General features: G+C 52.0%; 1 protein-coding gene across 1 annotated transcript in view; it reads left to right on the top strand.

Moving 5' to 3' along the window:
* The window catches only part of LOC104856345 (NADH dehydrogenase [ubiquinone] 1 alpha subcomplex subunit 10, mitochondrial), an 80,215-nt gene extending 68,420 nt beyond the window's left edge, over nucleotides 1-11,795 (top strand). The window contains exon 10 of the mRNA XM_033763997.1: nucleotides 11,551-11,795. Coding sequence (XP_033619888.1) covers nucleotides 11,551-11,619 — 69 coding nt within the window. The 3' untranslated portion in view covers nucleotides 11,620-11,795. The remainder of the gene's footprint in view (nucleotides 1-11,550) is intronic.
* The last annotated feature ends 882 nt before the right edge of the window (nucleotides 11,796-12,677 follow it).

The following is a 12,677-nucleotide window of genomic DNA, read 5'->3' as shown; positions in this document are numbered from 1 at the left end:
TTTACAACCTCCTTTTCCCTTTTAGATCTTTCTGTCTTTTCTGTCTTTGGGGTTTGTGTTGCAGAGGACAGGTCTGGATTTGAATTTCTTTTCCTTTATGCCAGGGCTTTCTGGGTCTTGTTGTTGGGATCCTGTTCCTTACTTGTATTTTCTGCTGCTTCTCTTGAATTTTATGAACACAGTTGACTTTACCTTGTGTACCTGGGAGTGCCTGATTTCTTTTTTCTTGTTGTTACTGTTGGTGGTTCATTTCTCCAGCTTTGGAGACTGACTCCTCAGCTCCTGTGTGGGCCTCACCTCTGAGCCTTTAGTGAGCGTATGTCTGAGAGACCCTGGGAGGCCTGGTCCTTGGGTGCGGAGCAGAGGCTTTCTGGGTGAAAGGGTGTCCTGAATATTTCATTAAACCAGTGTCCTGCATCATCCCTGATTCTGGCCACCCTGCCCAGGTCCCAAGGTGCTGGGACTTAGGGAACCCTGGAGACAGTGTGAATTTGCACCTCCAGAGGTGTGTGAGGAGAGCCTGTGTCCTGGCTCTCAACGGCTCTTAGGAAGTGCCTGGGGCAGCTGTGGCCTCAGTAGCTCTTGGTTTTCAGTGTGTTTCCTTCTGATCCCAACATGCCAGCAGGTTTGGAGTGCGTATGTCCGAGCTTCCAGGCTTCTTATCAGAGGCCTTGCAGACCGCAGCTGCCTCCGTTTTCCATGATCTGAGGGCTGCTTTGGTGCAGGGTCTTTCTGTATCTGTTCTAGGAATATCCCTCTGAATTGGAAATTCTTTGTCTTCTTTCTCAATAGGTGTTTGCCCAAGGAGCATTCCCTGAGGAAGGAGAATTCATTAGATCTCCACCCTCCAGGCTCAGAAGGGAAACCAACTAAGAGGGAATTCTTGCCTTTTTTAATAATCAGAGTTCAATCGAGAGACAGCGCCTTAGGAGCTCTAGGTACCTGGAGCGACGGCCTGCCCAGTCCTGACACCAGGCCCCCGTCACGGGCTCCCTCAGACACTGTCATCCCGCATCTCACCATTTCATTCTCCTAGTGCTGCTTCAGCACTGAGTGAGGAGGCCTGGTCTCCAGGAGCGGGCGTCCTGGTGGGCGTGGATGGTGAACAGATAGGCCGGTGCAAAGCTGCCGGCAGAGAGGCTGTGCCTGCAGTGGAGAGGGCAGGGACGGAGCCATGTGAGGTTCTCTCGTGGTAGGACGGGCAGGTGGGACTATGGGCTGTGGGGAAGACTCCACACAGTGAGCCAGGCACAGTCGGCGATGTACTCATGGAGCCACTGTGCCCGTGTGTGGCTGTGACGGGGCCAGGGCCGAGGGCAGAGAGGTCAGGGAGCGTTCCCTTGGTGTTGGTGAGAGATGCGGAGACCTGGGATGTGGCCTCTCTCTGACCTTCGGGGACCTGTTTCCAAGGCGATGGGCCCTTCCCTGGCACGGCCGAAGTGGCACTTGCCTCTTGTACTGGGAACTGACCCCAAGGCCACCTCGCCGAGCTGCATCCACAGCCATTTTTATTACTTTGAGACAGCGTCTCCCTACATTGCCCCGTGGCCCAGGCTGGGCTCAGCCTCCCAGAGTGCCCAAGGTTACAGGTGTGGGCCACCATGCCAGCCACTGTTAGGCTTTAGAACTAAGCAAGCTGTCATGAAGGATCTAAGCATCAGTGTGAGGAAAGATGATGGGTAGGGGGACTGAGGTGGCCCCACAGGCCCCACCATTGTCTTTCCTCACCCAGGTAGGAAATGTAAGAGGAAGAGAAGTGGGGGACTGAGAGGTCACCAGAAAACAGCAGTGAGGTGGCCTGGGGTGGAGCGAGCTCAGAGTCAGTCGATGGCTCTTTGTAACAGTGACCTTGCATAAGGGCTTTGCTCTTGGGCCCAGGCCTGCTCCTCATGGGTGTCGGAGACTCCGACCCGAAGGAACCCAGGAAGGGTCACCCTGCAGAGCTCTATCAGGGCCAGGGCCAGCCGTGCAGAGGAGTGTGCGAGAGGAAGCCCTACTCCAGCATGCACACTGGAGGGCAGTGCATTTTTTCCAGTTCAGACCAGAAATGTGGGTCATGGGTTTTTAAAAACCATCAAAACCAGTGGAAGTCACAGCTCCTCCCTGGCTCACCAGACTGATTGTAACAACTCGCCATAACCTGATGGTTCTCAGGCCTTTCAGCTTAGTTTTAATAAAATAGCAGGCTTTTCTCTTCAGACTCCTACTCAACTGCTTTTCATAAAATGTAATTCTGCCCTTGCAAAGACAGTGCTTCCAAGATAGCTGTTTGGGAGCAGAATGCCATATCGATAGCCTCCCTGGAGAGGAACAATAGCCCTGTGGGTTCCACCAGCCACATCGGATGAGGGGTCTGTCAGTGGGGCCCACCTGGGCACGTCAGGTTGGAGACCTGGCGTGTCAGGCCTGGGGTCAGGGTTGTCATTCTGAGAGAGGGGAGGAGTCTATAGAAAGAGAATCACATGCACACAGGGCCCAGCTTGGGGCCCAGGGACCCACAAGGAGCCACACGTGTGCCACACCCCGTCCTTGGCCCTGTGGAGGGAGGTGGGTATCAGAGAGGCCTTGGCAAGGTCTGTTTGGCTTGGGGATTGTGGGGGAGGGGTTTGAGTGACGTGGATGAGCAGGACCTGCAGAAAGATGGGATCGCGGAGGGCGCAGCTCTGCTGCTGCGACAGTTGACAGCGACCTTGAGCACCTACTGTGTGCTGGGCACTGAGCACCACGCTGTGCTGTGAGACGGCATTGTCCTTATCGTTGCCAGGATGACAGAATCTTTGCTTTCTGTCCTTTTATTTTTATTTCTTTGCTTTCTCAGGTTGTTTTCATTTTCAGCATCAAGTTCTCCTATACCATAAATAATGTTTTTAATAACTTTGATATGTCAGCTCTATTATCTTGCCTTTATGAAGTTCTTTAATAAAGAAAAACTTTCAGTAAGTGGAAAAGCACTAGATCATTTACCTAAATATGCTGAAGAAGAAGATGGATTATACTTGATTGCATTTCCTCCTGGTACTGAGACCTCACTTAGAACCCCATTTCGTATGCAGCTCTGAGTTGGAAATAGGCGGCACTACCTTCAGCACTCTTCATTCCAGTTAGGGAAGGAGGTGCCATCTGCCCATTTTGTGCCTCTGTGTATGTCCCAGGCATTGACATTTCTGTGCATGGGAGATTAGCAGAGAAGATGAACTTTGTACCAGGTGCGCTGATTATTGGTAATGGCCGGTTGTGGGTCCAGGGATACAAAGTGCCGTGCAGAGGGAGTGTCTTACAGGCAGTGGCCTGCGGGTCCTGAAGGGCTGCTGTTTTGCTCAGGTGTTACTTTTATTGCTTAGATTTTAGAAAGCATAGTGTTTCAGCACTTAAACCAGCACTTAGACTAGGGGCGTCCTGTAGCTAGTAAAAATGAAGGGGTGAAGACAACTGTAAGATGTAGTATTTCTTGCAGAGTATATCACACACAGGTAAGCAAGGATATTTTTGTAAATAGGATAGTATTTATATATTAAATGGAAGCATTTATTTTCAGAAAGATGGTTTTTGAAGTTGACTTTGATAAAATGAAAAGGTTTTGTTGAAAATTGATTTCAATTTTGTTTGATTTATGCTGAACAATAATGGAAATTTGGGGAAGTTCTATATCAAAGAAGTGACTTTAGTGGTATCTGTAATATTCCTTAAAATTAATGAAAAGTTCTTAGCAGAGTTCATTAGCATTTGTATGCAATAATGGAAAATAGGAGTTGGAAATTGGAATCCCCAGAACTGTTTAGTAGTTGAAGATTCTCGGCACATCTGAGAGAGTGTACTTAATGTAACCCATTCCTATCCCCAGCTGAGGGGAACAGACCCAGTAGGCTCAAGCTGGGCTTCATCCAGTTCTTTTCTTTTCCTCTTCACATTCACTTATTCACAGTAATACAACAACGGATTTGGTGCTGGGATTATGTATGATACTGTGTTATGTGTTCTCCAGGAAAACTATTTCAAGGAAAAACAGTATCAGTGTCTGCCCCATGTGATGCAGGATGTGAATGGTCCCCAGGAACAGCACACTGTGCTGCACACAGGGGATGGAAGAGAGCAGGGGTGCTGCCCCAGGTCAGCGTGGGTCACGGGACACCATGTCTGCAAACCCAGGCAGCGTGGCACTCTGCTGTGTGGGAAATTGGAGGGGACTCGGTGTAGTACAGGTAGCATAGACTGAGAGGATCGGGGCTGCTCTATTACTTTCAAGTCACCACGCTAAGTTGTAATGTTGCTTACGTGGACTTGGTAGTAGAAAGATCCAGCTCCTTGTGCTGCTTAGCACCTCCTTCCTGAATAGAGCAGTGTTCACTTGTGTTGTTGGGACCACAGGAAATCGTGGCTGGCAACCCGCTTCTGTGAGCAGGAGTACGGATGACCACTGTGGGCATCATTTGTAGACGAGACCAGAGGGGAGAGTCCCGGGATGAGCTCCTGTTGTCACTAGGACGCACTTCTGGTGCAGAGCAGGACTCAGTGGTGGGACGTTGAGGCAGAGCTAAGTTTCACAGGCAGTAGAAGGGCACGTGGTGGAGGAGAGCACACCAAGGTCAGCTGGAGATGCTGAGGATCTGTGGACCCATCCTGGGGAAATTCCCATGCAGGAGCTTTGCTTGCCCTTCTCCAGAGTGGCCTATCTTGTGGATATGTCTGCCATCAGACTGCTCGCACCACTAAGATGAGTATGTGCCTTTCTACTTGTTATTTTCCATAAAACAGCAGTGGTATTGTTGCCAGCACTTGCTTGATAAGCCTAATCCTGTGTGGGGTGGCAGATAAGGCCGTGAAGAGCTAAAGGCTGTCCTCGGGTGGGTGTGGGTCCCCCTAGCTGTGACTCTTCTTCCTACCAGCATTTGCCCCAGCAGTGGCGAGGCTCGCTGGCTTCTTCCATCCTCTTGTATTTTCTTGTGGATTTACTAGCTACACTTGTCCTTCCTTCTTCGAGTAGTGGCAGTGGAGCCAGCACTGTACCTCGGAACCACACTGTCTCTGATGCACTTCATTCCTTGGGAGGCAGCTTTCATCTGGCATCATTTTTCTTCTGGCTAAGTAACCTTTAGTGGTTGTTCTTCTAGCACAGATCGGAAACAGTGACTTCTATTAGCTCGTGTTTGTCTGAAAAAAATAATATACTTACCAATAGGCACTTTGATTTGATAGAGGATTCTGGGCCAGCAATTTCTGCTCCCACTGATGAGGCTCCACTGCCCTTCGCAGGCCTGGTTTCTGATGAGAAGTCTGCAGTTGCTCTTATTGTCGGTCTTTGTCCCGGTGGAGCCTCTTTGTCTCTGGCTGCTTTATAGATTTTCCTCTGGACTTCTATACTGACAGTTTTAACTGATTTAATTATGATATGCTTCATATTATGATATGATAATGTGGTTCTCTTTGTTTTTACCTCTTGTGGGATTTTTTTGAGTTTCCCCAACTGAAGGGCATAGCTTTCAGAGCATTTGAAAAGTGTTTGGTCATTGTTGCATGGGATTTTTTTTCTATCTTCCCTTCGTTCTGAGGACTTCATATATGCATGCATTAGACTGATGTTTTGCAGAGCTCCCTGAGGCAGTTTGCTTGTGACCTTTTTCTTTGCGTACTTTATTTTGGATGCTGTATCTAGTGCTATCTTCAAAATTACTGATACTTTCCATGCTCTTAATAGTTTGTATCTTTCAAGAAACAGAAGCCCAAGGGGTAAGGTGTTAAGAGCTTCTCCTCAAGGGACACACCTGGAATGGGTCAGGGAAGGAGCCTGAGAGGACTCTGTGACAGGAAAGGGAAGGACCAGTCTGGGGCACTTTTGGCAAGACAGGTGGGGCCACTTGGAAGAGCCCACGAGCACCGGGTCCTTCCTGTCCAGGTAGTGACGGTGGGCCACTTGGGGAGGGCTTGGGCTGGTGCAGGGCAAGTCCCGCAGTAGGCTTTCTGAGCAGCATGTGTGTGTGGCCTCTACACCCAGCCCATCGAACTGAATTTTGGGAATTTCCCAGTTAGCTCCAGATATTTTGCTCATTCTCTCTGTTGTTCAGTTCTTTGCCTATTACTGTCATCTTTCATTTGGTTCCTTGAGCACATTGAGCACTTTTGTGACATCTGTTTTAATGTCCTTGTTACCTGATTTGCCACCTTCATCTTTCCTGAGTCAAGACTGTTTTTTTTGCCCCTGCTTGTGGTCACATTTTTCTCTTGTACTTGTCTGGAAATGTTTCCTTAGTTGCAGTACTTTGTAAATTTTATGGTAGATCTTGTTCTATTTCTGTGACAAGTGTTAGGATTTTCCTGGCAAGCTGTGAAGCTACTTGCATTAAGTCAGCATTAAGTCTGTGGGGACTTGTTTCAGCTTTTGAGGAGTCCAGAGTTGCCTTTCTTTCTCAAGTGTGCTACGAGGCCAGTGGGCCCACCAGACAGCCAGGTGAGCTCACGCAGCCGTTCTGCCTGAGCTCCGGAAGTTGCCCCTCCCAGCCACATGCAGCTTTACCCCCTGCTGCACAAAGGGCCCTCAGCCAAAGCCTATAAGGGCCCCTGGGCAATTTCTGTGGCTTTTTAGCTCAGGTCCCGCTGCCCATCCCTTCTGTCCCCCAGACACTAGCCACCTTGACCTGCCCAGCATCAGGTGTGAGCACCAGACTCAGTCTGTCCACTTTAGAGTGCACATGGGGAGGGAGAGGCCAGACCTATTCCTGGCCATGGAGAGAAGCTGCTGACACTGCCCCGTGTGGTTTGGCCTCAGGCGGTTGGGCCCCGGTGCTGTAACTGGGTGCCAGGGGCACTGGAGTTCAGAGTACCCAGAGTCAGGTGTGCTAGGGGAGGAGTTTTGCAACTGGAGTTCTGAAGACCAGGGCTGCAGTGGGCTGCAGCTGCCTGTGCTGGCTGTGCCATGCGCTGTCTGCTGTGCTGCTCCCTCCTGCTTCCTCCTCACTGTCCTCTCCTCCTTCCTCCTCTCCCTTCTCAGGTCTGTCACTGCAAGCTGTGCCCTCTGTGCTGGTGAGGTGGTATTTCTCATCCTTTCCCTCCTGCTCCAGGCCCCACCCACATTGCAAGTGTGTATCCTAGAGCTGGGGAAGGGGGGCTGACTTTCATTCATGTCTCAAAGCAGTGAGGGCTCCGTGCTTCCCATGTAGGAGGCATTCAGTTTCCTCCAGGAGCAGGTACAAGACACGGATGTTTTTCCCTTGCCTGATTCGTCCACACAGCTGGCTGGGTGACATGGATGTGGTGCGTGTCGGAATTGTGTGATGCGAGTTCATTGTGCAGCCATGGCCCTCATGGCACAGACACAGCCTGACCTGAGGTGTGCAGAGGTGGACACCTTCGCTAGCATCAGCTCTGCGTGTGAATTGTGTCATGCACTTTAGGGCATCACCTTCTCTGCACTGCTCAGAAGCTGCTGGAACCATCCCGTTCCTGCACCGTCCCAGTGCCCAGCATGGGGCCTGGCACCCATGGGCACTCCCTGCCAAGGGTGAGTCAGCGATAAAGCCCTGTATTTGCCTGCACACTGGTCAGAGATGCTTCCCTGTAAACACCTCTGGCTGTCCTGTCCTGGACGCTGCTTTCCTGTGGACCAGTGGCAGGATGATGCCTAACACCGTACTGAGAGGTAGCGTGGTGGCCAGGTTGCCCTGCTCCCCCTCACAGGGGCCAGGAAGAGGCTGAGAGCTGGGTTAGACCTTGAGGAGGAGCCGAAGCCTGAGTCAGCCTACACACTGAGCACAGTGCGGTGATCTGGGCCAGAGCTTGCACATGATTAAGTTGAGCCCACTCAATTTAAATTGATGGCTGCATCGGCATCTGCTGTTCCATTTGTTGATTGTTTTTCCTTAAGCAAGCAGTTCCTTTTCTGGAGGTTTATCCTGAGCAGATAAATCTGCAGGGCGTTGAAGTGCTGCAGCAAGGAACACTAGTAACTGTGTGGCTTGGTAGCACAGGTCCCCCACAGGCTGGAAGTGGGGGGACAGGACACTCAGGGTCTGGGAGCAGGAGCCACGAGAGGACAGGCGCTCAGATGTCGGCCCTGTAAATGGACCTGAGCTCCATGACCTCAGCAAGCTCTTCAGACTTTGTTACCTAGAAAGACACCTGCACCGCTGTATATTCAGAAGGCCACAAAAAGGTATCGGGATAGGGAAATACTCCTTCCCTACCACTCCTGAGGCAGCCTCCTGGGCTTCCTCTCTGCGTCCTTCCCAGTCAGCATCTTGTGTGGAAGGGTCAGGGTGGAGGGAGCGGAGCATGGAGAGCTCCCACACTGTGTGCCATTAACCCCTAAGCTGCAGGCCGAGATTGCCATGGCTTTCACTGTTTAAATGTTGGTTTAAGTTAAACCTGGCTCCTGGTGTACAGATTTGTTAAATAACTGGGAAGCAGAGATGCTTTTGCAAGCCTCCAGTGCACAGTGCAGCTAAGTCTGCTCTGCTTGGAGAAGAAGGTGCAGGTCCAGACCCCCGAGCAAGATGGATAGGGGTGCAAACCCCAGCTGTGCTGGAGCCGCCCTTGTGGGTTGGCCTCCCTGGGCAGTGGGCTCCTCAGCGCCTGGCCTGAGCCTCGGTGGACTGTCTCACTGGCCTGGGCAGGGTGAGCTCCTCTGGCCTCGGTTCTGGAGGAGCTCTGAACGCTTTGTTTGTGATCTGCTGTGCCTTCTTTATTTTAGTAAGCAAATGGCTATTTGATTTTTAATGGGACATGTGGGGAAGCGGCCTCCTAAGAGTACTAACCATACTAATGCGAAGAGTTGAGTGAGTCCAAAGGGCCTGCAGTCTAGAGACCAGTGAGGGTGCTGCTCTAGGGACCCTCAGTCAGCCTCTCCCCAGCGGACCCTGAAGCTGGCAGGTCGGATGTCCATCTTCCTTGGCAAGGTGTATGGGCTCAGTCCTGCAGGGAAGGCTCCTGGCATTTGGGCTTTTCCTGGCATGATGAGAGGACTGTTTCTCAGAGGTTGAAGGCTTGTTTTAAATTAGCAGGTGCTGGTGTGAAATAATGTAAAATAAGCTGATTTGCATTCTTTCTGCATGCGATCCTCCAAATGAAACTCCTCTCATTGGTCCCTGTTGGCTCCCACACACTGAAGAGAGACCCAGGACCTGGGCCGCCCCTGGACTTCAGAGTCCAGTGACCCCCACCCCGCAGCCCAGAGCATGGGTTTGTGAGGCACTTAGGTACTGGCTGGGCTCGGCAGGCTTGGTACTCTGGTTGCTTTCATTTGCTCTGGTTTAAAATTCCACTTGCAAAGGTGAAAGCAGCCACACTGCCATATCCAGCCTGTCCTCTGAAGGGCCTGTGGTGTCAACTGTGTGGCCACTCCTGGGCTCAGTGTGTTGTTTAGCAAGGACTTTAATTGAGAACGCTGGGTGTGCTGACCCCATGCAGTTCTAGGCAGCTGCCCCTGGCTGTCATTGTTAAATGCAAAACCTTCGCGGTGATCTGTGTGCGCCGTGGGTGCTATTCTTGGGGTGTAGCTCTCTGCAGGTTGGTCCATCTAGTAAATCTGCGAGGACCCCCATCTCTGTGAGGCTGCTTGAACAGCACTGTTTTCCTGGCAGTTCTGGGGTGGGGGCCTGGGGCTTGCCTGAGGGTTGGTGCTGGTCTGTCCTGTATGCCACCTGCTCCCACGCATGAGTCCATGCCGGATTCTGTTGACAGACCTGCCCACCTGTCTCCTCACAGAAAGCAGACCCTCCAGGCGAGTGCCCTGTCATGCCTGTCTAATTGCCAGTGTGGAGCGCCCTCTGGCAGGGGTTGCTTCTGGCGGCCGGGGGATGCTGCTTTCTTTCCTCTTCCAGCTTCTAGAGGCATCTGCATCCCCAGCCCAGCCTCAGATTAGCCCATTGCCTGCAGTCCTGCTCTCTTGCAGGACCTGGGATGGCTTTGTGCCCACCCCTCATCCGAGGTCCTTAACCCATCTGTGAGGCTGTCATCCACACGCCTTTGCCTCCTCGGCACAGCATGCTATGAGCAGCAGCCTCACCATCCTGTCCTCCCGTATTGCTGGCTGCCTCCCACCGTCTCTGCGGTCCTCCTGTGGCGGGCACTCCTTGGCCTACCCTCCTGAGCAGACCACCTTCCTGTTATTTGGGGGGCCATGAAAGGTGTCCTGTTACCACCCCTATGTCACAGGGCTCACAGTGCTTCCAGCCTGAGCTTCTGTCAGCACCTGTGTCAGGACCGTGGGTTGGGAACCAGGGCTCCCTCCTATCCGAGCCCCCTCTCAGGCCTGCCTGGACTCTGTTCCCTACTAACCCAGTGTGACGCCGCCCCTCCTGGGAAGCTGGGCTCTCTCCTCTTGTGTCCCAGAATAGGTGTGGTACTCAGATAAAGCCATAATTCACACTGTATGCCAGGCCTGAAGCCAGAACCAGTCCAGTCCAGCGGCGATCGCCCACTTCCAGACTTGGAGAGCCAACGACAGTCTTCCCCAGACTGTGGATGGACAGCCAGGCTCTCTAGGAAAGATGAATGGATGCAGGGCTTCTGAGGCCCCAGAGCTTTGGCCTCAGAGACAGCCCTGGTTCTGCTGGCACTCACAGATGTGAGCTGGGGATGTATGTCACCTGTGCTCCTGGCCCTTCTTGGTTCTCTTGCCAAACCTGCCTGTGGCCGGTGTGCCTGCTACTACCGCCCTCTGCTGTTAGAGGAGGAGGAGGTCATAGTGCTTATTCTTTGAGGGCAGAATTGGGAAGTGGTGTGTGTGTGTGTGTGTGTGCATTGGGTACAGACGTACTGCTTGTGCATATTGACTTGAAGTATGAATGAACTCAGTTTTCTGTTTCCACATGCTATAACTTGATAAAGGATGGCAGTGCTCAGCTGGCGTAGTGGCACACACTGGGAGGCTGGGTAGAGGATCACAAGTTCAAACCCAGCCTGGGTGAGTTAGTGATTTATTGAGAGACTGTCTCAAAGCGAGAGAGCTGGGGTCTAGCTCAGTGTGAAGGCCCTGGCTTCTGTCCCCTCTCCCACCTAGGAAATTGAGACAGCACACTTGCCTGTGCCCCACATGTGGCAGCCTCTCCCCTTTAAGTCCAGGTGCAGCCCGCCGGGTCACTGTGCTGGGAGCAGGTGCCTGCCGACAGGGCCGCTGCCTGGAGCAACCTCTTGTTGCCCCCCTGACGTGCACCCTGTGTGTGTGTGCCTGAAGGCCACACTTGGAGACCCTGAAGAGAGGCCCTGCAGGGCTCAGAGGCCTACAGGGAGAGAGCTGGGGAGTTGGTCCTCACATCTGTGGCATCAGCAGCTATTTCCTGCTGTTGCCCTGTTCGAGTTTCTAGAGTTCATGCTTTAGTCACGGTGGTCACAGCATGAGGACACAGCATTTCTGGGCCTGGCCCCAGCTGCCTGCATGATTCCCCACCACCTCCCCGGTGCTGCCTCTGCTCTCAGATGCAGGTGGCCCTGTCGCCCTGTGGTTATCCCCGTGCCCCTGCGTCCAGGCAGAGTACCTGCACAGCAGAGGCGGTGCTCGGCCAGGTTGCAGTGACCAGGGAATGTGTGCCTTCTATAATCGTGTGCTGCCTTCCCCCACAGCTGCCAGGTCGCATGTATGCCCCTGGGTACAATGCCGACGTGGGTGACAAGTGGATCTGGCTGAAGTGAGTGGCGCCCTCCACGCAAGCTGTGTCACGGCGATGAAGACTGCCGGGTCTGTGGATGCCACAGGACTTTACAGCCATGGGAGCGTAGATCAGAAATCACAGTGGAAGAAATGGCCTAGCAAAATGGACTTCCCCTAGTAAATAAAATGGCAGGAAATGACTGCCGTTTAAAAGGTTTGGAACCTTCTTAATTTATTTAGAACCAGTGGATTTATTTTATCCTGTGGAGAAGATATGGTCACTGGTGAAGGAAGGCCCTGGGTCATGCAGCCTGGGGCTCCCAGAAATAAAGCCATTTCCGTGGAACTTCTCCCCACCCCACACACACATCATGTACATACACATGCATGTGTTTGCCCACACTTCCCATGCTGTCCAGCTTCGTGTGGTTCAGTTTAATTCAGGCGTGCCATATTAAAGAGGTTTTCTCCAGCCTTTTTTCCTATTTTAGCAATTTCTTAGAGCAAAGAGAAAAAAGCGGAGAAGCACTACAAAAAGAGAGAAAGTGGCCATATATTTTACCGCAGTGCATTTGATTTGAAAGGAAGTTCAGCCCCAGGTCCCTGCCGCCATGTGGGCCCTGAGCCCTGTCCTCACTGGGAGATGTGAGCTAGAAAGTTGAAGGAACAACAGCACCTGTCCTCATTGCCCGCCGGGACATGGTCAATGGTGAGCAGTGCGGAAGAAAATCGTGTTTCTTTCTTAGACTTAGAAAACAAAAGTACATTTCTTGCAGGATAGCTGCAGTTCAGCATTCCTGTCCAGGAACTAGGCTGGATGTAGTGAGTCCTGTGAGTTTGGGGTTTGTGCTATAGCACCATGCTGTACAGGGCCACAACTGTCCCCTGCATGTGGTGGTTTATGTTTAAATTAAAATGTGCGGTTTCTCGGTTGTACCAGATGTAGATCAAGTGTCCAGGAGACGTGGCCTGTGGTTCTGGTGTTGTATGGTGTGGAAGTGGTGTCAGGCTTCCCTGCTGTGGAGCACACTGAAGAAGAATGTGTCCTGTCCGCCTCTGCTCATCCTCCTTCCAGTTATTACGATTTGAAAGTGAAGTT

Source organism: Fukomys damarensis, unplaced genomic scaffold (assembly GCF_012274545.1).
Source record: "Fukomys damarensis isolate Sample0158 unplaced genomic scaffold, DMR_v1.0_HiC HiC_scaffold_16, whole genome shotgun sequence".
Taxonomy (NCBI): domain Eukaryota; kingdom Metazoa; phylum Chordata; class Mammalia; order Rodentia; family Bathyergidae; genus Fukomys; species Fukomys damarensis.
Note: the sequence above shows the minus strand (reverse complement) of the source record. Positions and strands in the feature narration are given on the sequence as shown.